General features: G+C 54.3%; 2 protein-coding genes across 3 annotated transcripts in view; one reads left to right on the top strand and one right to left on the bottom strand.

The window, feature by feature from the left end:
* The window catches only part of ILKAP (ILK associated serine/threonine phosphatase), a 33,258-nt gene extending 20,416 nt beyond the window's left edge, over positions 1–12,842 (top strand). For both annotated transcript variants that reach the window (XM_077155552.1, XM_077155553.1), the window contains 7 exons: positions 3,159–3,265; positions 4,033–4,126; positions 4,407–4,494; positions 6,808–6,929; positions 11,138–11,257; positions 12,213–12,294; positions 12,578–12,842. In XM_077155552.1, the coding sequence (XP_077011667.1) occupies positions 3,159–3,265; positions 4,033–4,126; positions 4,407–4,494; positions 6,808–6,929; positions 11,138–11,257; positions 12,213–12,294; positions 12,578–12,718 (754 nt within the window). In that variant the 3' untranslated portion in view covers positions 12,719–12,842. The remainder of the gene's footprint in view (positions 1–3,158; positions 3,266–4,032; positions 4,127–4,406; positions 4,495–6,807; positions 6,930–11,137; positions 11,258–12,212; positions 12,295–12,577) is intronic.
* A 1,020-nt stretch (positions 12,843–13,862) lies between these two features.
* Positions 13,863–22,410, bottom strand: ERFE (erythroferrone). Its single transcript, XM_077155554.1, has 8 exons — positions 22,222–22,410; positions 20,232–20,363; positions 19,482–19,584; positions 18,147–18,346; positions 17,961–18,069; positions 17,794–17,884; positions 16,760–16,838; positions 13,863–15,841 (listed from the first exon to the last, which is right to left on the bottom strand). The coding sequence occupies exons 1-8, from the start codon at positions 22,408–22,410 to the stop codon at positions 15,743–15,745; spliced, it is 1,002 nt and encodes a 333-aa protein (XP_077011669.1). The 3' UTR covers positions 13,863–15,742.
* Between the last annotated feature and the right edge of the window lie 2,043 nt (positions 22,411–24,453).

Here is a 24,453-nt window from a genome sequence, read left to right on the forward strand (position 1 = left end):
TTTTGTTTTTTTTTTTTTTTTTTTATGTTACCACAATTAATTTTTATTTGAGGGACAAAAGGATCAAAACCCCACAGAAAAATGGAAAAACAATACATGAACAGACAATTCACAAAAAAAGATATAAAAATATTCAAACTCACACATACTTGATTGGCAAAATTTAAAAGGATGACAATACATTCTGTTGGTGAGGCTCTGGGAAAATAGGCACTTTCATACATTGACAATAGGAACGCAAACTGATACAGTCCTTCTGGAGGGAAATTTGACAATACCTGACAAAACTATGACCCAGCAATTGAAGACAAACCTTCAACAACACACATATACACACACAGACACGCAAACCCATATGCTCAAGATTATTCACTGCAGCAATTTTTGTAATTGCAAAATATTGAAAACAACCAAAATTCCCATACACAGGGGAGTGGTTGCATTACTGTGGTACATTTGTTTCAATTGATGAAAGATTATTATTATAATTACACTAATTAACTATAGTCCAGAGTTGACATTAGGAGTTCTTGTTTGTATTGTATAGTCCTATATATTTTTTTTATTAATTAAAGAAAAAAAAAGAAATTAACACAACATTTAGAAATCATTCCATTCTACATATGCAATCAGTAATTCTTAACATCATCACATAGATGCATGATCATCATTTCCCAGTACATTTGCATCGATTCAGGAAAAGAACTAGCAAAACAACAGAAAAAGATATAGAATGTTAATATAGAGAAAAAAATAATAATAGTAAAAAAAAAAAAAAGACACAAACAGACAAACAAACAAAAAAACCTATAGCTCAGATGCAGCTTCATTCAGTGTTTTAACATGATTACTTTACAATTAGGTATTATTGTGCTGTCCATTTTTGAGCTTTTGTATCTAGTCCTGTTGCATAGTCTGTATCCCTTCAGCTCCAATTACCCATTATCTTACCCTGTTTCTAACTCCTGCTGGTCTCTGTTACCAATGACATATTCCAAGCTTATTCTCGAATGTCGGTTCATATCAGTGGGACCATGCAGTATTTGTCCTTTAGTTTTTGGCTAGACTCACTCAGCATAATGTTCTCTAGGTCCATCCATGTTATTACATGCTTCATAAGTTTATCTTGTCTTAAAGCTGCATAATATTCCATCGTATGTATATACCACAGTTTGTTTAGCCACTCGTCTGTTGATGGACATTTTGGCTGTTTCCATCTCTTTGCAATTGTAAATAACGCTGCTATAAACATTGGTGTGCAAATGTCCGTTTGTGTCTTTGCCCTTAAGTCCTTTGAGTAGATACCTAGCAATGGTATTGCTGGGTCGTATGGCAATTCTATATTCAGCTTTTTGAGGAACCGCCACACTGCCTTCCACAGTGGTTGCACCATTTGACATTCTCACCAACAGTGGATAAGTGTGCCTCTTTCTCCGCATCCTCTCCAGCACTTGTCATTTTCTGTTTTGTTGATAATGGCCATTCTGGTGGGTGTGAGATGATATCTCATTGTGGTTGATTTCGGTATTTTTTAATTTATAGGGACTCTTGAGACCCAACATATCCTGGAGAATGATCCATGTGCACTCGAAAAGAACATGTTTTCTGTTTCTGTTGGGTGAAGTGTTCTATATACATCTGTTAGGTCTAGTTTGTTTAGTATATCATTCAAGTCTTGTAGTTCTTTATTGATCTTTGGACTAGATGTTCTATCCATTATGGAGAGTGGGGTGTTCAAGTCTCCTGCTATTAGTGTAGAACCATCAGTTTCTCCCTTCAGCTCCGCCAGTATTTGCTTCATATATTTTGGGACTCTCCTGTTAGGTACATACATATACATATTTATAATTGTTACATCTTCCTGTTGAATTGTCCATTATATCAGTATATAATGACCTCTTTACCCTTTGTAACTGCTTTTGACTTAAAGTCTACTATTTTATCTAATATTAGTAGAACCACCCCAGTTTTCTTTTGGTTACTGCTTGCATTGTGTATTTTTCCCATCCTTTCACCCTCAACCTACTTGTGTCTTTAAGATGAGTCTCTTGTAGACAGTCAGACAGCCTTTATTTGGGTCATGTTTTATGGATTCTGCCTTTTGACTAGAGAGTTTATTCATTTACATTTAAGTTACTACTGATAATACAGGATTTTCTTCTGTCATTTTGCTGTTTAGCATTTGTCTTGCACGATTTTTTTGTTTCTCACTTCCATGAAAGCCTACTTTTATATTAATTTGCTTTTTTGTGTTGTACCTTTAGAGTGCCTTCTCATTTCTACCTGAATATATTTTTCATCTGTTTTCCTTGTGGTTATCATGGGGTTAAAATGTAACATCCTAAATAGATAATGGTCACATTTGGTTTGATAACTACTTAACTTCAGGCAGGCAGATCCTTTGGGGATAGAGTTAATTGGGAAGCTGGCAACACTATACCATACCTGGCAAACCCCAGACGATAAAATAAAAGTTCTAAATTATAAACTAGAAGAGATTGATTTCCTCATCACTCATAATGTTCTAAATTGAAGAAGATTTCCAAAAAAGTTTGAAAAGGGGCAGTTTGGACTGATGGATGAAAGGACACTTTGAATGAACGTCATTTCTCATAGCTGTTTTTGTTCTTTTGTTCTTGAAACAGTTTATTATTTAATGTCATTTGTTTCATATATAGGAATTTCATGGCAAAACTTAAAAGGAGGATAGGAATAAGACTGATAAGATAGGCTTTAAAAATGAGCTATCAGTCAAAGTTTGAGTGAAAATTCTGGAACTTCTCCCCTGCTCTTATAGAGTTTTGACTATCTTGGATCAGTAACTGTTAATCTATAGATTAATGTTTAAAATTAAATTTGATTTAAATAGAAAAGTTCTGAATTTCAGTTTCTTTATCTTCAGTGAAAAGTCAGAGTTAACAGATTGTCTTGATTTTTTAAAACAAATGTAGGTTTTTGACAGTGAATTTTTAAATGCTGTGAAAATTACTTAAATATTTATCTTAGTTAATGTTACATCTTTTTTTTTCCATTCATGACAACATGATTGGTTTTCTTATACTGTCTTATTCTCAGTGTTTGAGATGAGATTTAGACACGCTAATGGGAGTTGTAGTCTTTGCTGTGAGAATTTCATCGACTCTCTATTCATTCTTCAGTACTCGGGTTTCCTATTTTGCTGTTTTCGATGGACATGGAGGGATCCGAGCCTCAAAATTTGCCGCACAGAATTTGCATCAGAACTTAATCAGGAAATTTCCTAAAGGTGAGATTAGAACCAAATCTATTAGTAGTCATTCTGGTTTTTGCTTTTGGGTGATTATTATGCATCAATAAGACACATCACTCTGGCTGTAACAGAGAGTCATGAGTAATTCTTAAAAGAATGTGGCAGACATCCGTGGACTTGGAGACTCCCAGCTGTGACTGCCTTACAGTGGCAGTCTGGTCCTTCTCACATCCCTGAGTGATTGGCCCCTTACTAAATTGTCTTTGAATACAAGTGAGTATCTTACCTTCACTCTTGAGGAACTAGTAAGACTGGGTGGGCCACGGTGGCTCAGCAGGCAGAGTCCTCACCTGCCATGTTGGAGACCTGGATTCGATTCCCGGTGCCTGCCCATGTGAAAAAAAAAAGAAACTAGTAAGACCAAACACAAATGGCATTGTCTTACAGGTCAGGAAATGTAGATTGTTTTTAGTCATCTTAGAAATCAATTGTTGGGGGTGGGCAGGGCATACAAGAGTAGTTCAGTGGTAGAAGTCTCACCTGCCACGTGGGAGACCCAGGTTCAATTCCTGATCCAGGCACTTCCCCAAAACAAGCAAACAAAAATTCAACAAATGGTGCTGTAATAACAGGATACTCACATGGAAAAGTAATGTGATCCTGCCATACCACATACAAAAAAAAAAAGAATTAAAAAAAGAAATCAATTGATGGGCAAATAATACTGCGAAATAAAGTGGCAGTGGGAGGATGCTGATCTTCCCTCCCTGAGAGCTTGTTTCCTTCCGGTCCTTACAAAACAGGAGATGGAATCAGTGTAGAGAAAACCGTGAAGAGATGCCTTTTGGATACTTTTAAGCATACTGATGAAGAGTTCCTTAAACAAGCTTCAAGCCAGTGAGTACAACTAGATGAAGTAGTACGAGTCGGGGTGTATATTCTTCTGATGGGTGTTGGGTCTTCTGACGTGATTTAATACTAAAATGCTCACTGTCCTAAAAATGCCTGTCCTTGAGTAAGCACTCACAATCGTGAGCTAAATGTGAATCCAAAGAAAAGGAAGTCGTAAGGGAAAAGCTCATTTTAGTGTATAAGACATTTTCCTTTTGATTCGGGGAGATGGTCTCAAAGTGCTGGCTTGCTGGTGCTGACGCATTTCTGATATGTTTCTCCCCAGGAAGCCTGCCTGGAAAGATGGGTCCACTGCCACCTGTGTCCTGGCTGTAGACAACGTTCTTTACATTGCCAACCTCGGGGATAGTCGGGTGCGTGGCTCGGGGACCCCACTCAGAGCGGAGCAGGTGTTATGGGGACAGCGTAGCTGGGGCTGGCTGAAGATGGTTAAGATGGTGATGGTTGGGTGAAAGTCTCTGTTCTTGTGGGGTTGTTGCAGTTTGTTCTGCTATAGTTTAATTTCGGGGCCTCCCTCTAGGGGAAGAGCTGCTAAATTTGAGGTAGGTTGTTCTCTGAGAACATATCCGGTGACAGACCTCTTTTGCTATTTTCCCAAGATCTTCGTCCTCCCTCAGTGTGTGCTCCATCTCGTTGGTGCCGTGGGTCAGGATTTAATCGGTTTGCAAGTAGCTTAGATACTCTTTAACTTCGCTTTTCTGACCTCGAACAGTAAAGAATAGGAAGTATTAACTGTCTCCTCTCATAATCATTCTGATTTTGAATAACCCAGAAGCCGTTGCTAGAAAAGTAGTAGGTAGCTAGTCATTTACTCATTGAATTCAGTCCCCATCGCCCAAGAGGAAAATCCATGGTGTCATTTCCCACCAGGGACAGCCTGTGAGCCCAGTCACTGTTGTAGGGAATTGATTCAGCTTCAGAATAGTGGCTTCAGTCCCTCCTCCCCTGGAGGGGCCACACAACCAGCACCACCATCAAAGCCAGTACCTCCTGCCTCTTCCGCAGTCACAGTAACAAAGTTGCTCCTTCCTCAGTGAATAGCATCTTCAGACCTGGAGATAGCTGTCCCCAGTCTCTGCTGTTTTGGGGATGATTTATTCATGTATTCAAGAAAATGAATGCCAAGCCCTGGGGGCACAGCCATGAGCACAGTGGGTGTCAGCCCCCGCCCGAGTGGGCTTTAATTTCTGCTGCTCCTCAAGTAGATTATTATTTCTAATGATTTCAAAATAGCATGAGTCTGAGCAACAAAAAGATAGATAACCCAGTTAGGAGATGAGCAGGGACTTGAATAGACCTTTCTCTAGAGATGGTATACACAAGTAAACACAAGAAAAGAAAGGGCCAGTAAACACAAGAAAAAATCCCAACATCAGTAGCCATCAGGGAAATGCAAATCAAAACCACGAGATGTCATTTCACACCCACTGTGATGGCTATTCCTGAAAAAACAGGAAACACAGGTTGGGAGGATTTAGAGAAATTGGAACCCTGGTGCGTTGCTGGTGAGAGTGTAACGCATGCAGCTGCTGTGGATAACAGTTTGGTGGTTCCTTGGAAAGTTAAACACAGCAGTACCATGCCTTGTGGCAATCCACTCCAAGGAATAGACACAAAGGACTGAAAACACGGACTTGTTCGTAGCAGCAAAATGGTGGAAACAGCCTGAGTGCCCATTGACAGTTGAAGGGATAAATAAAATGTGAAATATACATACAATGGAATTCCATTTGGCCATAAAAAGCAATGAGATTCTGAGACATGCGGCAACATGTTTCAAGGACGAGCCTTGAAAACATTATTCTGAGTGAAAAAAAAAGCCAGGGACACATACTGTATGTTTCCACTTACATAAAATATCTAGAATAAATAAGTTCTTAGAAACAAAGTAGGTTAGAGGTTACCGGGGGGAGGGAAATGGATTATTGATTAAAGGGCAGGGTTTGTATTTTAAGGTGATCAAAAAGTTTTGGTAATGGATAGTGGTGATGGTAGCACAACTTTGTGACTATAATTATGCCACTGAATTATACACTTCAAAATGGTTAAAATGGCAAATTTTATGTCATTTATATTACCACAGTGAAAAAATACAGCATGATAAAATTAGCAAAAACAAAATTAAAATGACTTTGGAGTCCGATTCACATTTGCATCCTGTTCCTGCTGTATGACTTCAGGCACATCACTTCTCTGGCCTCATGGCCCTCCTCTGTGAAGGAGACAAGGCACATGTCCCTCATGGAGCTGGTGGGAACGCATGCAAGCCTTCCTCTGCTCACCCTCGTCTTTGCCTCTTGTAGACTCATGGAATAGCAGTGCCAGGAAGGGCTTCAGTATTCATTTAGTGCCTCCCTTTCATTTCACAAATGAGAGTCCATGGCCTAGAGAGGGTGAGCGACTGGCCAAGGTCATCCAGCAAAATTTGCACCAAGAGTTGAGCACAAATCCCAGGGCTTCTCTCCCAGACTGATGTTTCCACGACACAGCTTTGTGATTTGATACTTCTTTGATGCTTGGCCCTCTGAACTTGTTTTTATTTGCTAGGAGTTGGTCAACAGGAGGCCGAATCTGAAACTCCAATGTTAACCTTTCTCTTCAGCTGGTAACTTTAGGTGCTGTACTCACTGAATTTTATAAGACTGTCACAATCTCCGTCTCCCCAGGCAATCCTGTGTCGTTACAATGAGGAGAGTCAAAAACATGCAGCCTTAAGCCTCAGCAAAGAGCATAATCCAACCCAGTATGAAGAGCGAATGAGGATACAGAAGGCTGGAGGAAATGTCAGGTAACCAAGAGGGATGAGCCTGGGGACCAGCAGAAGCTCCAGGGAAGGAGGGCTGTTCGTGGTAAAAGCTTCTATGGCACCGTGGAGACCTCTGAGAAGTAGAACTTAGCATGCCACAAGACTCTTCTGTCTGAGGTCTGAAACTGGTGAAGTGTGTGGATGAGTGTTGTAGGATAGTACGTGTCCAAGAGGGGGGCAAAAAGTGTGTACATACACATAACACCCTGAAGTTGATAAAGGACAAAATCTCTCGAATTCAGGTTCACAAAGCCTGTCTTCTGTGTCTTGGGACTTCCATAAAAAGTATCATTTATCACAACTATAGATTTAGGAGACTTCTCCAGAGAAAATCTAAGGTGGTTAAGTGGGCAAATGTTTGTCATGTGTACTGCCTCTGCATTTTCTGGGAAACAGCTGCTTGACACAGAGGCCACGTCTTCATTGGCTCTGTCTCCAGCACTTCCGCTTCCCTTCTCTAATCTCTGAAGACCATATGCCTGCTCGGGCTTATCATTGGCCCTTTCTCTTGAAAGTGCTAAAGGAGCCCTTGAGTCTTTCTAGGCCTTAGGAGAATCCCTGTTGGGGGGTTGCATCATCTCCTGTCCAGACATTTTCTGGTTCATTTTATAGTTTATGATGAAAATTTTATTTTGTTGGAGACACTAGATGTTGATGTAAGGCAGAATTTATTTGTCCTTTAGAATGTTAGCACGTCTTTGATTTGGAGAAGTCCTCGTTACTGTTGCAGACTGATTCTAGCCAGTGGTGCAGTCAGGTCTCTGGAGAGTAGTTCCAGTTTGGGTGGGCTAGGAGTTTGTTCAGAAACGCCTCCGAGGGTGAGGGGTGATTTGGGCCCAGGCACAGCTATCTGTATAACGCTTGGTCTCAGGTTCCAGGCCTGCTGTTTTGGGCCTTGCTCTCCAGCCGGCCATCCTCTGCCCTGCAGTCGGTGCCTGAGGAGGCCATCCTGAGCTCTGCTGCCTTAGAATGTTGAATTCCACTTTCCCTGAACTCCTTGAAGGGTTTTGACGTTGAGTCTTATGGTTGGAGGTTAGGTCGGCTGTGTGCAGTTCTCCTTGCTTCCTGGCTCCCACCTAGCAGACAGCAGTGCTCCGATGCCTTAAGGTCTCCCTTGGCAGTATGGGCTGGGTGAGGGGCTGCAAGTGGTTTCAGGTACTGCTGGCAGATCTGGGCTGTGGTCCAGACCTCCTGGTGGGGGCCTGGGCTCATCCCCCCTGTTTTCTTTTCCCCCCGCTTCTGTTAAGATTCTCCAACTTACAGAAAAGGCTTTTACATAGTAAAGCAGACATTTCAGTATCTGTCACCTGTGTTCAGCAGGGAACAGGTTTGCTTTGTGTGATGTGTCTGTGTTTGTCAGGCTGAACTGTTGGAAAGTCAGCCACAGACATCCTGACGTTTTACCCCTACATGCTCATGGGCACATCTCCTGGGGACCTACTCAGCATAACCAGGTACCCTTCTCACACCTAAGAAGAAAATACTTCGTTAGATTATATTAGTCTGTCTGATATCCTGTCCATGTTCATGTTTTCCCAGTTGTCCACAGAGTGTTTTTATCTTAAGCCAGGATCCAGGACACATTCCCACTTGACATGTGAGTCTACATCTTTTACTCTAGAATGGTCTCCTTTCTCCATCCACTTTGACTTGTCTCATAGACCTGGCCAGCTGTTGAGGAGGATTACCTATCTTCCCAGTTTGCCTGCTTTCCTGGGGGTCATTTAAGTTGTTTTTCTTTCACGTGAGTGAAAAGTGAAGTGAGGGCTAAAGGCTTCTTTAAATTCAGATTAACCGTGCTTAGCAGAAGTATTTTGTAGGGAATGCCACACGCTTGATTGTCCCTCACCCGCATGCACAGATCGTTGGTGCTGCTGAGTGCCGTGGTGACACCCAGCTCCCTGCACAGCAAAAGCAGTCGGTGGGGAGATAGACTCTGACACCGTGTGAATGTGCTGTTTCCCAGCAGCCCTGCACCTGATGGCTTCAGAATTCCTTAAGGATTCTTGCACGAGCCTTTTTTTTTTTTTCTTTAGTGTTGGCAAAAGATGATTTTCTAACTCTGGGTCCACCTTTAATAACAGGCATTCAGTGGAGGAAGGCTTCCTCTCATCAATAGGGGATGCACTGTGGTTGCTTCTAAAAACAGTCAGACTAAATGTTTGTTTCTTTTCTTTAATTGTCAGTTGGCAAAGTAACATAGTCACCCAGGATTGTGGCAGTTAGGGTTTTTCTTTCACTGCTGTTTCTTCCCCTCCCTGCCTGCCTTGGGAGCCAGCGTGGAGCTGCGGGGTTATGTGTTCATCTGCTCACTGCAGCCGTGGAGTCGGGGGCTCTTTGCTTTTCCCATTATTCTGGATGGGGCCAGTGGGGCTCCGCCCTGCCGACTCCTGGGGCCTTCGGGTGTATCTCAGTCACCTGCACAAGCCAGGCCGGGTCCTGAGGGGCCACCAGACTGGCTGGGGGTCGAGACTCAGAGCTGTGCCCTCCTGGGGGAAGAATGAGGGGAGGGGAGGAGAGTGAGTTTTCAGCAGTTTGTTGGGGGAGAAGATGCTATAGACACACAACCTTCTCTTCTGTCCAGAGTAGTGCAGAAGTCCTAAGAAATTGGACATGTACATGGTATGTGCTAGAAATGTCGCTCTCAGAAAGGACTAAAGCAGGCCGGGAAATACAAAGCCTGCGTGTCTGCTGTGGCTGATCCTGACAAGACTAGCTGGTAGGGGTTCCTCTGAGCTGTCCCTGGAGCGTCACCGAGCCAAGGCGGTGCGGACTTGCTCATGTGGTGCTCAGAGTTGGACAGGGACTTTGCTCTGTGAGCTGAGGCATCCGCATATGCACAGCCCCAGGTAGGTCAGTGCACTGGGTGTGGGCAGGGTGAACTGGTCCTGAAATGGAAGTGGCTTTTCCTGGGTCAGTAATCCCGTCTCTGTGCTTTCTCCCTTCACCGTGTTAGCTGGAAGGTGAATATGAGATTTCAACTCTGCATGGGGGGTGTGGCCCAGGAAACACGAACGAAAGCTGGCAGGCTCAGTGGGTCATGTTCTTCTTCATCAGGCTTAGGAATTGCTCTGAGCTTTCTGTGCTGAGTTTGGCCATACCAAAGCCCACCGCTATTAAAAGACACCCCCCCCCCCCACAGTTTACAGTATCAGTCTTCAAGGTTAGTTTGGTGGACTTTGTGGTTTCTCTTGCTTGTTTGTTTTAAAGAACTTTATCCCGGAAGCTTCCTTGGCTCTACAGATGTCAGCAGAAGTCTTTGGGGGAAAAAAACTTAAGACTTTGTGTGGGTAATTGACCCACGAGCCACTGAGCCAGCAGTTTCCGTGGGATGAGATAAAGGGCCAGGGGTGTGTTGAACTTCGCCTCCAAGACAGAGGGGTTTGCTGCCCAGGCCTCATCTGCACAGCATCAACACCACTTCCAGTTCTCTGACATGGAAACCTTCAGTGGTGCAAGACCTCTGCCCCAGGACGCTTACCTTGGCCCTGGGGAGAGTGCATGGCCGTCCCTGGGTTTACAGGTGAGGGTCTTAGGACACGGTGGAGCCTGGAGCACAAGTGCCTTGGGGGAATCTAGTCAGGTGGGTTTCCCTTGGCAATGCCCTCCCATTTATAGTCCTTTCCCAGCTCCCCCAGCCCCTCGTCCAGAAGTGGAGTGTGTAAAGGTACGAGGCTGTGTAGCATACTGCTGGTTGTAGTTCAGTTACAGCACACCCATACCTGATGTCAAAAAAATGCACCTTGGACTGTAGGGAGCGTCGCTTTCAGGCTCTCTCCCATGGTGGTTTGATGGAAATGCAAACATCCCTCTAGGCTGTTCTGGAACCCAACTACATGCTTGAATCACTTACCCACGCCAGGCGCCCGACCCATCCGTCCAGCCAAGATTTTTGGGGTGTGGGCCTCAGGACTAGGGTGTCACATCAGTGCTTGGCAGCCTCGGGGCCACCGTCCCCATGTCTGTGCAGCTGGGCCCGGGCCCCAGGGCAGAGCGTTGTCAAGAGCCTTGGACACTTAAGAGTCAGGCAGCTCTGTATGCTCCTGCAGGCCAGAGGGTGTCGGTGCTGGTCCAGGACGCTGCGTCGTAAGGCTGCAGCTCCCACATCTGTCCCATGCTCTACTTCAGACTCTAAGTGCAGTGCATCTGTTCCTCTGAGCCGGAGCCTGAGCGTGTCCTCCTCATTTTAGGGACGGGAGAGTCTTGGGCGTGCTTGAGGTGTCGCGCTCCATTGGGGACGGGCAGTACAAGCGCTGTGGGGTCACTTCCGTGCCAGATATCAGACGCTGCCAACTGACCCCCAACGACAGGTAAAACCCTGGCGTGTGCACACACGCTAGCTAGCTTGATTTCCTGACTTCCTGTTTTTTTTACCAAGCCTTTCCCAGGCGTGGGGTGGCGCAGTCCTGTCCTAGGCCCTTGTGCCAGGCCCTGTGGGGCACCACATCCTATAGGGAAGCCCTCAACAAGGAACTGTTGACGGCCAGGCCATGAAGGGCAGGGAGGCTCATCAGGAGCTGAGGCAGTAGCCCTGGCTCGATGGGAGCCGGAACTGAGGCAGTGGCAGAACGGAGAATAAGGAAACGCTCAGGAGTACAGGAGTCGCAGGACCGAGTCGATAGGGGAGGTGAGAAGGTTCTGCTGGCCGCTGCAGCCAGGGTGTCATCCTCCCCAAGCCCGGGCTGGTTGCTGGCCCCCAGTCCGGGGAGGATAGGTGCATACCTGGCTTTGGCCTCTGCCCCTTCTCAGCCCCTCTCCGCAGTCTCCATGCTCCAGTGAACTTGTCCTTGCTGACCTCCGGATCTCAGGACGTGCTTCCCACCAGCCCCTCCTCTGGCTTCCTAAAGATGCCTCGTTCTGCCCCAGACTAGACCAGGCCTGTTACCTCCCCATCTTGATGGCTTTTGGAAGTGTCTCCATGCACGTGGTGATGTCAACTCAGTGTACATTTGCTGCGACACCAGATTACTTTATTTGGTGATTTTCCTTGAGTTTGTTGAAGAAAGAACAGCACCTGAGCTTGGAGTTAATCAGAATTAAATTTGTTGGTGAAGAGAAGGGCAGCCCCCCAGTTGCAATGTATAATACATCCCAACTATGAGTATTTTTAAATCATTTTCACTTTTGTCTCTCAGAAGTTAAGTTGGTTTTATAAAAATCTAGCCTTTGAGTAGCTGGACATATACTCACCTTACCCCTTGCCAGGGCTGTTTTATTTTGCAGCTTGCTGCTAGAACCCACTTCTACTTCCTCCCTGTGCTGTAGGTTCATTTTGCTGGCCTGTGATGGCCTCTTCAAGGTCTTCACCCCAGAAGAAGCCGTGAACTTCATCTTGTCTTGCCTTGAGGTGAGCAGCCTTCCACGCAAGTGCCCGTTGCTCTGTCTGCACTGTAGCGTCTAGAAAGCAGAAGTCCTGTGCCCCTGTCCTGTCCTGTCCCCTCTCCCAACCTGTCACCTGGTCTGTGGGGAAGCCAGGTACACTTGTTCCCATGTGAGCTCTGCCCAGTGGGCGTGCAGTCACTGTTGGTCCTGCCCTCCCTGGCCAAGGTTGTGCTTCTCTCATTCTTGGCAGTGGTGCCCTGGCCAGGTGGCCAGGCTCACCCTGCTCAGTGATGCCCCTTTCCCGGTAGGACGAGAAGATCCAGACCCGGGAAGGGAAGCCCGCCATCGATGCCCGCTACGAAGCCGCCTGCAACAGGCTGGCCAGCAAGGCGGTGCAGCGGGGCTCGGCAGACAACGTCACGGTGATGCTGGTGCGGATAGGACGCTGAGGCCAGCGTGGCACCGAGGGCACAGGTCCACTGGGGCCCTCGTTACACGCATGTTAGGCGTTCTGTGTACTTCTCTGGGGCTCCCACGGTTGTAAATAAAGGTTTTGTTGTTTTTTTTTTCTTAGTCTTGTGAGTTCTCTTTTTATATTTTGAGCAGCTTTTGACTCATGAGACGTTAATTGTGTTTGCTTTGCAATGTTTTGGGTTTTTCCTCAACAAAGAAAAATCCTACTCTGGGCACTTGAGCTTGGCTGATGGGCCTGGGCTGCCCCACCCATGGGGTTCCGGTTGCCCCATTTTACACATGAGGAGGCAGGTAGGGGTTATGGATGCTTGTGGGCTTCTCTGACTTCTGTTCTCTTTAAGAGAAGAAAAAGACACAAAAGGTTATGTATTGCAAGCCCCAGCTCATCCAGAATTCGTGGTGGGACCTGGGTTCCTGTGTGGTGTGTCCTCTCCACCCCAGGCCCTCCAGAAACCATCTGGGTCAGGCCTGCTTCTGAGGCCACAGGGGCGGTTGGGGTGTAGGGCTCTGCACTCTGGGTCCGGGTGTGAAGTGGGCACCTTTCCGGCCTGAGCAGTCCCCGAGCTGCTCGGCACTCCAGTGCCTGCTTTGGGGACATGGCTCTGAGCTGGGCTGAGGTTGATGTCTATAGTAGACACACATGGGGGGCTTACAGGAAAGACTTGACAGCGACAGATGCATGGCCAGTCTAGTCCGAACAAACTTGAAAATACTTTCAGGATATTTGTTATATATAAACAGGTCATTATTACCATAATTATGTTTTAGTAAAGCAGCTCTTAGATCTTTTTGTGTAAGTATTGCTTCAGGATTCTGTGTGATTTTAAAAGTTTGCCTTTTAAGAAGCTCTTTTCTAATGCTCACAGCCCCTGCCCCCCAGCACTTGCCCCTGGCTTTCTGGGTGCCAGGTGAGAGTGGACATGGAACTGGATGTCCAGGCTACCAGGACCTCGGAGGGGTGCGGTTGGATTATTCCTGGGTCTGTTGTGTGGAGGCCATAAATCAAAACGGAAGGAGGAGGTGCTGGTGCTGCCCGGCCCACAGTGCTAGGAGCCGGGTCAGCTGTGCCTCGAGGACCCATGTACCTGTTTGGTGTCACTGAAGAAAAGAACCCCCGAGTCAGAAAATGCAGCCATTTATTTAGTAAATCTCTCCCTCCAGCAAGCCAGGGTGGGTTGCACCCTGGCAGCCCACACTTCCTGAATTACAACATGCCCTGCCCGGGAGCCAGGAGAGGCTCGGTGCTGCCTTCTGCAGAGGGAAGGCCACCCCTCCTCCTGGAGCCCACAGCTCTTAGTGGTCCCAAGTGAACTTGGTGCCATCAGTTCTCTCACTTCCTTCGGGCTCAAAAAGAGGAGGGACAACTAGTATTTTAATTTGCCACCTTAGAATTTTTTCCTAATTCATAAAGATTCTATATTTTAAGTTCTGCCCTGTATCTTCCTAACTTTGTGCAATCCCGTAACAGCTCTTAAGTACTCGAATCACCCCATAAAGTCAGTTATATATTTTCCATCTAACAATATTATACAATAAATATTTCAGTGAACTGCTGTATGACATACACTTTTATATTGAGTGAAATACAGACATGGCTTTTTTTTAAGGGAAAAAGATAACTCCTAGAATATCTGCCCCCCAGATAGAATGAAATCCAGCAGAGGGTGTGGTCACGCGGCCCTTATCACAGCCGAGGGAGGCCAGGCCTCGGTCTGCCAGGCCCTTCCTGGTAGGGTGGGTACCCGTCCTACCCAGAAGCGGGCGGGCCTGCCCACGAGCACGGTGCTAGGGCCGAGGGGCCCCTGGCTTGGAGGGAGAAGTTTGGTTCTGCAGTACGGCTCCGAGGGCTCAGCCAAGCCGGGCTACCATCCCTGGTCACCTTGTGGCCAGCTGGAAGGTAAAGGTGCTGCCATCTCCCAGGCCTGAAGGCCCCCTTGCCAGGCCAGCTTGCCCCTAGGAGCCCTCTCGGGTCTTGTAGCCAGGTGTGCAAGTGAGGGAAGAAGGGGTGGGCTTCACGGAAAGTGCCACTGCCCTTGGCCAGGGCCCTGGCACCCTCCTTCAGGGATAGTTCTGTACCTTAGATAAAAGTGGGAGGCTGATACCCCAAGATCTCCTTGGGGGCCCCTCCCTTGATGTGTCAGCACTGCTGTAAGAGCACAAGTGCGCCTTGTCTCAGCCTTCCCAAGGTCTCAGCCCTGTCTTCCTGCCCCACAGCCCAAGCCTCGGCCACATTCTCACGCACGTGGGAAGAGGACCTGAGGAGAAGCCCAGAGCTGTCCCAACCCAGCTGGGCCGTGCAGGGCAGCGGGAGCCACGTCTGTGCAAAGGTACCCTGACCTGTCACCTTCTGGGTGGGGGCCTGGCAGTGAGTCAGCTCCAGGGCGGACAGGCTAGGCTGACCTGGTCCTTGCAAGGCTTTGCAGAGCAAGACGAGGAGGTGCTGCTCCTGTCTGAAAGCATCATCTGCAGAGGATCTTGGTGACAGTAAGAATGCTTCTGGAAGCCAGAGCCACTCTCACTATCCATGCATAGTCTCTCCCAGCGTCCCTCCAGTTCCCGGGGCCGTGCCCTGAAGGCTGCGGGCAAGTGGCAGGCAGTTGGGGGAGGGACCATGAAAGACCATGGTCCTCAGTTGGAGACATCTGGGAGCAGGGTGGGAACAGCCTCAACTCCCCTCTGAGCATCAAGTACAGCTCACTCCCCATCGGCAGCCCCAAGCCCTGAGCAGGCTGCCCATGAGGCCCAGGGCAGGCCCAGGGAGAGAGGCTGGGAGGAAGCAAGTGCCCGGGCACTGTACCCGACAGGAAAACATGCAGTCTCGGCCCCAGACTGTGTTCCCTTTTGAAGGAGATGGTGTCCCGAGATCACTCCCTGCCCGGCCAGCAGTGATCACATGGGCCCTCCTCAGGCCAGTATGGCCAGCACGGGAGGGGACTGCCGCCTGGAGGGCTCTGGGCCCCTGTCCAGCCGACCAGCAGAGGAAGGTCCACGGCAGCCACTCACACGCCCAGGAGGACAGCGCTGAAGTGGGAGCCACCGCGCACGGTGAGGCCGGAGCCGCTGGCGTTGTCCAGGAAGACGGAGGTGTACTGCCCCAGCTGTGGGGAAGGGGCCGGGCGTGGCTCAGGGGGCTGTCGGGGCCCAGACCCACCTCCTCCCGCCCCCTTGGCCCCACAGGGGACAGGGGCCCGGACCCCACAAGGCTGTGGGGTGGGGGAGGGGGGTGTCACTGCTCAGGGTGTCCGTGCACCAGCAGTGCCTGCCGCGTGCAGCTTAGCAAGATCCTGGGGGCCTGAGCTCCGTGGGCTGTGCTGCCCCCAGACCCCTAAGCGCCTTCCGGCAGCCGGTGGACAGCCTGGGGCCAAGCCTGACCCACCCGGGCAGATCTCACCCCCTTTCTGTGCCTTACTTGTAAAATAAGGGAGAATAAAAGTGTGCACCTCCCAGCGCTGTGACAATTAAACTGGGTGGCTTATGTAAAAGTCTGAGAACAGCCTAACTTGGTGCTACTCTGGTGTGAGCTGCTATTTCACATAGCTGCACTTTAATTTTTCCTTTTCTAGTAAATCCCCCATATCCATCAATTTCTCTACCACCTGCCCAAATCCCCATGGTGCCAGAAAGAGAAATAACTGCACCCTGCCTCCTGCATCGGCACTGTGCTCCACCAGCTGCAGTCGATGGCGGCTGGGGACCACAGCTGACCTTCACCCCTCCCTCCCACGGATTGTTCCAGAAAGCCACTTGTGGCTGTGTGCAGCGGGCCTCAGTGTGACACTGAGAAGAGGCACTGGGAGGTCTGACAATTGGGGACTGAGGAGCAGAATGGCTGCTGGGGAGACGGGCATCGTGGGCAGGGGCCCTGGAGACAGGGACGTGGGCCCTGGCTCTGCCCTGGCAGCTGCACCCTTGGGCATCTCCCCACGGCCAGGCCTGCGCTGGAGGCCAGTGAGTCCCCCCAGTCCCCCCTCCACAGCCGGTCACCCTGTGGCCGAGCCGCACCCTGCCCCGCGCACCTGCAGGTACAGAATGCCATTCACTGAGATGGTGGCGAGGTCACTGCTGCTCTCCAGGCTCATGACAGCCTCCAAAGAGCTGTGGCCGACACAGACTGCTGTCAGCGGGGAAGGAGGCGCCCCGACTGGGACGCCTCCTCTGGCTGGGGCAAGGTCCTCACCAAATCTGGGTCATGGTGGGCGGGCAGGACACTGAGATGAGGGCAGCGGCCTGCGCCCCACAGAGACCCCCAGCTACCTCATCCCCAGCGTGCTCCCGGCAACCCCAAAAAAGTGCTGTGGGAACCCTTGGTTCAGGCCGGGCGCCTCCCGTGGCGGTGGGTCGCAAAGGCTGAGGCAGTGCCAGCCGGGCCGCAGGTGCGCTGCGGGCGGGGACGTGCCGCTGCCTGGCCGCCGGCGTGGGGGCGCGGGGCGCGATGGCGCGTGGCGCCGGGACGCGGGCTTAGGCCCACGTGGCGAGCGCTTTGCAAGCTAGACCGAGAAGTTGCGGGCGGCATCCGTCCGTTCGTCCCCTCCCCCGCCCTTGCGGGGTACCTGCCACGGGCCTGGGCTCTGGTGGGGGCGCGGGGCGCCCACATGTCGGTGGGGTGAGAAGGCCGCCACCAAATGCAGGATTGGGGCCTCAGAGAGGTCAGCAAAGTCCTCTAAGGAGGGGACACGGGGCCCTGGAGGCTGCGTAGAAAGACTCTTGAGTGGCTGGAGGGCAGGAGGCGAGCGGGGGAGGGCGGCCAGTCTGGGGATTCCAAGACGCAATGGCACCCGCTCACGTTTGGAACAGCCCCTGGCTGTTCCCAAGGGAACTGAAGGAAGGGGGAGTTGGGGTCACCCACGCCCCGGGGCCGAGGGGCTGGAGCAATGGGGGCGGATGTGAGGGCCCGGGTAGGCAGCGCGGGTGAGGACGGGCTTGGGGAAACCGGCGGAGCCCTTTCCCTAGGGACCCCAGGTGGCGAGGTGGAAAAGGCCGCTGGGTGGGGGATCCGGGCTCGGAGGAGGGCAATGGAGAGACACCGGGACGCCCCGCCGGCTCCACTCACGCGTGGCGCTGGCACTGCGATTGGATGCAGATGAGCAGGCGCAGGCGGTCCCGGGGGCGCGGCGGCCCCCGCCTGGACGACTCCCCGAGCTCTGCGGAGGGGCGTGGTCATGAGGGGGCGCCCCGCCCGTCCCCGCCCGCCCCGCCTGCCCTGGCGCCGGGCCTCACCCACGTGCAGCGTGGCGGCCAAGGAGTAGAAGCCGGCGAGCGGCGCCGTGTACTGGCCGCTGGTCAGGTTCAGGCCCGGGCCGCGGCGGAAGGCGCCCTCGGCGTCGGGCTGCGGGCACAGGGGATGGTAGTCGCCGCGGGGGTCCCCGAGCCCCCCCACCCGGCCGGCAGCGCGCGCGCACTCACCAGGTAGTAAGCGTCGAGCTCCCGCAGCGCGCGCCGCTCCAGCGCCACGTCCCGGCGCAGGCGGCAGTGGAAGGCGGCCTGGACGCGGGGCGTCGGCGGGCCCAGCGCGTCCTCTTCCTCCTCCTCCTCGTCCTGCCCCCCGTCCTCCGGGCCGCGCGCGCAGGCCTCGGGCTCCCCGCGCTCGCGCTGTCGCACTGCGCCTGGCACAGAGGGAGCGATGGCCACGCCCCCCACCCCGGGCCCCCCGAGAGTGAGGGAACCCCTCACTCCTCCCGTGGTTACCGGACACGCACGGTACTGGAGCCAGCTGGGCGCCTGCGCCCCACGAGCCACGGGAGACATCCCTCCCCCGCCGCCTCACCCCACCCAGGGCCTGGAGAAACCTGACCTTTCTCTTCATGCTTTGGCCACCAGGAAGCTCCGGGCAGACCCACTCCCAGTTCCTGGTGCTCCTGACCTCCAGCCCACTTCTGTCCTGCCCCACTGCCCCCCTTCATGCCGATGTTTTCTCTGTTTCCCTTTTATCTCTGCATAAAAGCCAGCCCAGCCCTTTTTGGAAGGAAACTGGGTGAAAATAAATCATCATTGCGGCTCTAGTAGAATAATGTGGGGCGCCTGGGTGGCCGAGGCCCGTGGATATGAATGACTGCAGGATGGAATGGCAGGGGATAAGGGTCTCCGTTTGTGCTGCTAACACAGACCATCAGGGGCACCGAGGAGGAGGTGCCGTCCGGCCCTGCCCCGGGCCCACCACAAGGTCCAGCAGGGACTCGGCTCACAAACGCCGTTTTCTACCCTCGGTTGTCCCTGCGTCTGTCTGCCATGCCTTACTTAGGGGGCCCCCGAAATGGCGGGGTGGGACGGTGGTCTCGTGGCAGCTTGTGCCTTGTCCTGGGGGTGGGCTCGGCCCTGTGCTGCCCCAGACTGTCCTCCCCTGGGGCTCCATGGCCAGTGGCCGCAATCAGCCTTCTGGGAAGGGGCAAGCGTGGAGGTGAGGGGGAAGAAGTTGGGGTCTCTACTTGGGAGACCTGCGGCGATTCCGTACCTCCCTGGTCTCGGGAAAATGGGGCCCAGGATGCCTCTGTGTGCCACCGTGGGGAGCAGGTGGGCCCGGCCCCCTCCCCCGCTGCGGGGACCAGTCCAGGCTTGGCTTCCAGGTGGGGCACGCGGCTGCTGGTCCCTGAGCACGTGTGGGCCTCGCGTGGCCAGGCCTTCTGTGACCACACCACCACCCGCTGCCCCATGGAGGACACCAGCCAGGCCAGGCCAGGGACCCCACTTGGGCCCAGGGACTGAGGTCCATGCCCCACTGCGGGGTGGGGGTGGGGGCCCTACCTCTCAGCAGCAGCTGGAACTCCTTCAGCAGGGTCTCAGGAGGGAGGTGAGGGCCTGGAGGACCCTGGGGCCCAGGAGGTCCAGGGGGACCCGGCAGGCCAAGCTGAAAGGGAACCGGGCAGTGAGGGTGTGGAGGAACCTGGGATGCACGGAGCCCTGGAGGAGCTCTCCCCATGAGGGAGAGGGCCTGGGGGGGCGTTGGAGGCCTAGGGCCGGCGGGTCGGGGCCCGGGGAGACACTGGGCAGAGGCTGTGGCTCGCCGCTGGGGCTGGACTCCGGAGGGAAGGTGAGGAGGAAGTGGGCAACACCCAGGACACTTTCGGGGTCTCTGGTCTCCCTTGCCACCCCCCTCAAGGAGCTCACCCTCAGCCAGATGGGGACCCAAACTAGGAGTAAGGCAGCCCTGAGGAGCCCCCACCTCAGCCAGGGGCAGGAGGGGGTCAAGGCAGCCAGCCCCCTGCCTTGGGTAGACAGAGAAGGCCAGGCCCCCAGAAGGGACAGCACAGCCCAGACCCAGGGTGTGGGGTAGAGGGCCGGAACCAGGCCCAAATTTGGGGGTCCCCTGGGACTTTCCATGCCCTCTGTCACCAGCCAAGGTGTTAGGGTCTTTGCTTGTTTGAAACAGGGTTGGGGGCTGGCACGATGGTGCTGGGCTGGGGGTGCACAAAGGCCAGCAGATGCCTCCACTGCCTCACACAGGCTCGCACACACACGCGTGCCTGGCACACACACAGGTGGGCTTACGCTCACCTTCAGCCTCTTGGCCTTGCTTCTACCCCTTTTCTTGCCGCTGACCCTGTTGACACCCTGGTCGCTCTGCCTGATGAAATGCACCCAGGCGTCCCTGGGGTCGATGCCGTGTGCGCGCTCGGTGACAGGCTCCTGGAACACAGCCAACCCCCAGGTTGGTGCACCCACCTGGCATGGAGTGGGACTCTGACTCCAGGCCAGGGGACTCTGAGTGGGACTCCAGCCCTGCACGAGGGACTCTGAGTGAGTCTGGCATTTGCTCGCTTGAGCCCGACAAGCAAGGCCCACATGGCTGTGCGTGGCGTGGACTGCTTGAAGGCAGCACCGCCTCCCCCACGCCATCCCTGCTCTTCCTGCACACGGAGCACGGGCCCTGGGAAAGCCTGACCCTGCGCTGCCCATGGGGGGTGAAGAGGGCCCGGGAGCCAGGTGGAGGGAGGCGGTGTGGAGCTGGCGGGGTGCTCCCGGGACTCCCCCAGGCGTGAGTCCACGGGAGACCCCCTTCTACACAGAGCCTGGGGAGCCGTGGCTTTGCTGGCTGGTGCCCAGGTCACTGTGCTGTGGGGACGGAGTGGCGGCTTCAGCGCTGGGAGACCTGGGGCTGTACCCTTCCAGGCGGCGGATGGGAGGAAGGCCTGGGAGTGCCCTGGACCCCTGCCCGGGGGTGGGGCTGCACCAGGCCGAGCTGCCCAGGGGCCATGGGCTCTGAGAGGCACTGCCCTGCTGGGGGCCTCCGGGACAGAAATGCAGGGAAAAGGTCCAGCAGGCATGCGGGCTTGCCCTCCAGCCAGACCAACAGCCTGTGGGGTGGACTCGAACCCCAGTTTAGTTCTGGGGGCGGATTCAGGCAGAACCCAGGAGGTGGCTCCATCCCATGCTGGGGCCCAGGGATGCCACAAGCTCCTCATGCCTTCTTGGTTCCAAAAACAAGAGGATCCAAGGCCACCCCTCTGACTTGAAGCCCCCTGAGCCCCTCTCTGGTGGTGTCTGCTGCCTGGTGGCTGTGCCCTGGTCTCAGACCTGGGCGGGGTGGCCACTGCTGGTGGGGGGAAGCGGCTGGGGGGTGGGCTGCAGGGCTGGCTGCCATCTCCTCCCTTCCTCAGAGGACGCCCCCTTGGCCACTTTTGGTTCTGCGTATCATGCCCCCAGTGCAGAGGTGGCTGGAGCACGAGGGACAGTGTGGCCCTGGCACTGCCCCTGGACGGATCTTTGGAATAAATGACACCCAGACGGTCTTGCCCTGGCCAGCCTCCTCATCTCACTGACCAAAGGCCACCATGCTGGGGGGCTCCCCTGAAGTGCCACTGAGTCCTCAGCCCTCCCTGGGGTCTCTCCATCACCCCTTCCTTGCTCCACCCTCTGCTCAGCATTCCGGGCTCAGAGACCCTGGAAAAGAGGGAGCAGAGCAGAACTAAAGCACACCCCTGCTCCAGGACTGCACCCCTCACCCACCGCCTAAGCCCCACCTGCCCAGAGAGACCCTTTGTGTGGGGTGGGGGACACCAAATAGATTGAAGAGGGAAGGAGACTGGAAAATAGTCATTAGCTGCCACTTTCACAAACATTCCCTTTCCAATTCATCAGCCTGGGTAGTGACACTTCCATCTGTCCCCAGTGAGGCAAGTGAGAGGGGTGTGCACTCGCCTAGTGGAAGTTTTTCCAATGCCAGCTACCCCCGAAGGTCAAGGCCGCCCTTTCCAGCGACCCGCGGTGCCGAGCGCGGCGTCTACGCGGGCCGGGTCCTGGGCCCCACAGGCCGGGCGTTTCCAGCCCCCTTTGGCCACGGTGGCTGCGGCTCAGCCGACGTCCTGCCGCCGAGCCGCGCTCCCCACCTGGGCGGACTCGGGTGTCGGGAGCCCCGGGCTCCGGGCGGGGACGCTGAGGCCCGGGGGGGGGGGGGGCCCGGGCGGGGCGGGAGGGGGGCGCCAGGCGGGCGGGCCGCGCGTCTGGGCGTCTGTCCGTCCGTCCGCCCGTCCGCTCGGGGTCTTACCGGCGGGCGGGGGGGAGGCCCAGCGAGGCTCTGCCCGGCGCCCGCGGGCAGCTCGTTCCCGGGCGGCGGCTCCTCCTGGGCGCGGCTCCCGGCGGGCGCGCCGGGGTGCGGGGGGCCAAGGGCCGCGGCGGCCAGCAGGCCGGCGCAGGCGAGCAGCAGGCGGGCTCCGGCGCGGCGGCCCGGGGCCATGCGGGCGGCGTCCTCTCGGCGGGGCGCCCGCCGTCCACCTTCCCGGCTCCCGCCCGCCTGCCCCGCGCCTATAACGCGCTGGGAGCCCCCGCCTCGCCCCGGGCCGCGCGCCATCCCCCGCGCCCCCTCCCGGCCTGGGCGCGCGCTGCACCGGGGGCGGGGGGGGCAGGGGGGGCACCGGCTTGCGGCGGCCCGAGCGGGGGCCCCGTCCCTGCCGCGCGCGTCTCCCCTCCAACTCCCGCCGCCCGGGCCGCGGTGAGCGCTGCTGCCCCCTGGAGAGCTCGAGTGCCGCCTTCTGCGCCCCCGCAGCCCACGGGCTCCTTTTCTCCGTGGAGAGTCGGGGCGACCGTCTTCTCCCGGCTGCGCCCCCCAGGCCCCGCCCTGTGGAGCCCCTTTTTCTCCGTGGACAGCCAGGGCGCCCGCGGCGCCTGACCCTGGTGCCTCCCTTCGCTCTGCCGGGACCTGCGCGCCCCCTCCCGATCTCCTTGCCGCGCCCCTCGAGGTTCAGTTTCGTGTTCCCCGCCGGCGAGGCCGCCAGCGTCGGAGCGGAGAGACCGGTCCTTAGAGCCCCTTTCCTAGGCGGGGTCCCTTCCCGGCGCCTCCTCCAGGCGCGCGAGGAGAGCTGCGCCCCCCCCAACCCCCCACCTGTAACCCCTGCAGTCACCCCACGCTGATCGAGGTCCATCGAGGCCAGGGCAGGGGGCCGACTCTCCCAGAACCCAGGCTGCCCAGGCTCCCGGGGTCAGTGCCCTGCTGGGTTGTCTGCTGGGTTCCCCGGAGCCCTCTGCGGGGGGTGGGGGGGGCGGGCGCCCTGGAGTGTGGGTGCTGGCCCTCGTGCCCAGGCCCGGAGGTGCACAGCTGGTGGGTATGCAGTAAGTTCTGGGAAAGAACAGTTCAACCCGGAAAGGGCAGCTTGCCTGTTTCTCCACTGCTAAGGCGTGTCACACCTTCTAAGAACAGTGGTTCAGGGCAGTGGGCCCCCAGCTGCTGTCTCCCCCCCCCCCCACCTTGTTTTACCGACTGGGGCCACAGGGACTGAAAAGTGCCAGCCAGACAGACAGTGCCGAGGGGGGGGCTTCCCACACCAGCCACAGGGTCCAGGCCCCTCGGGCTTGTCCCCGCAGCTGGTCCCGCCCTGGCTGATGGGGGGAGAGCAGGCAATACTTCATCCTTTGGGAAGAGCTGTGATGCTGCATGTCAGCTGTCCCCTGCGGATCTGTCTTCCCTGGGGAATGGGATACAGGTGGGGGTTTGGAGGAGAGGCAAGTAAGGATAAAACATCCTGCCCACCTGAAAATTCCCCAGAGCTCCGGAGACCCATAGGTTACGCCATAGAGGTAGATTAGGTGTGCACAAGAGAGGTTGGTCTTTAGAGTTTGCTAAAAGATTTTTTTTTCTGTTTTGAATTACCAATAAAATGAAAAACAAAAAAAAGTTAATTCCTATAGGAATTGCAGGTCCACAAGAACACGTTTGAGAAACGCTGATTCACACAACCTATCCTCGACAAAATACGAAGCAGGCATTCAGCAGCTTTGCCCCCAGCAAGGACACTCGTGTCCCCAGCCGGGATCACTGGCGAGGGTTGGGGTGAAGCTTTCTCACAGGGGCTGTGTAGGCGCCTGGGAAGGTGGGGGTGGCCGGCCACTCTGGAAGTCCGGGACACCTGTCCAGGGTCTCCTGGGGCAGCCAGATGTGGTTAGGGGGACAGGGCTTAGCTTTGGGGCCCAGGTTTAAAGGAAGATTTTCCAGATCTTGATTTCCCCACCCATGAGCTGGGGTGAAGGCCCAGGGGTTTAGGGCCTGAGGATGGGTGCAGCTCCCAGGGGCAGCTGGGAGGGGCCGTGAGTGAGACCTCATGCCTTCCAGGCTCCCTCTGCGGGAGGCTCCCCTAACCTCAGCCGTCGGTACTGCCCTCCTGGTGGTGCCTACGGATTCACCTGAAGACAGAGGCCAGGGACGGGGGCAGGGGCAGGGCACTGAGCCCTGGAGACACTGGCAGTGGCCTGCTCAGCACCCCCTGGTCCCTGCTTGACTACCCGG

This window comes from Tamandua tetradactyla, chromosome 3, assembly GCF_023851605.1.
Source record: "Tamandua tetradactyla isolate mTamTet1 chromosome 3, mTamTet1.pri, whole genome shotgun sequence".
Classification (NCBI taxonomy): Eukaryota; Metazoa; Chordata; class Mammalia; order Pilosa; family Myrmecophagidae; genus Tamandua; species Tamandua tetradactyla.

Excerpts from the sequence above, each read along its gene's own strand:
- ERFE (XM_077155554.1), bottom strand. The coding sequence starts at position 22,410 with ATGGCCCCGGGCCGCCGCGCCGGAGCCCGCCTGCTGCTCGCCTGCGCC. Across the intron at positions 20,364-22,221 it reads GGCCTCCCCCCCGCCCGCCG|GAGCCTGTCACCGAGCGCGC; the intron begins GTAAGACCCCGA and ends GCTGTGTTCCAG. Across the intron at positions 16,839-17,793 it reads TCGCAGTGCCAGCGCCACGC|CTCTTTGGAGGCTGTCATGA; the intron begins GTGAGTGGAGCC and ends TGTCGGCCACAG.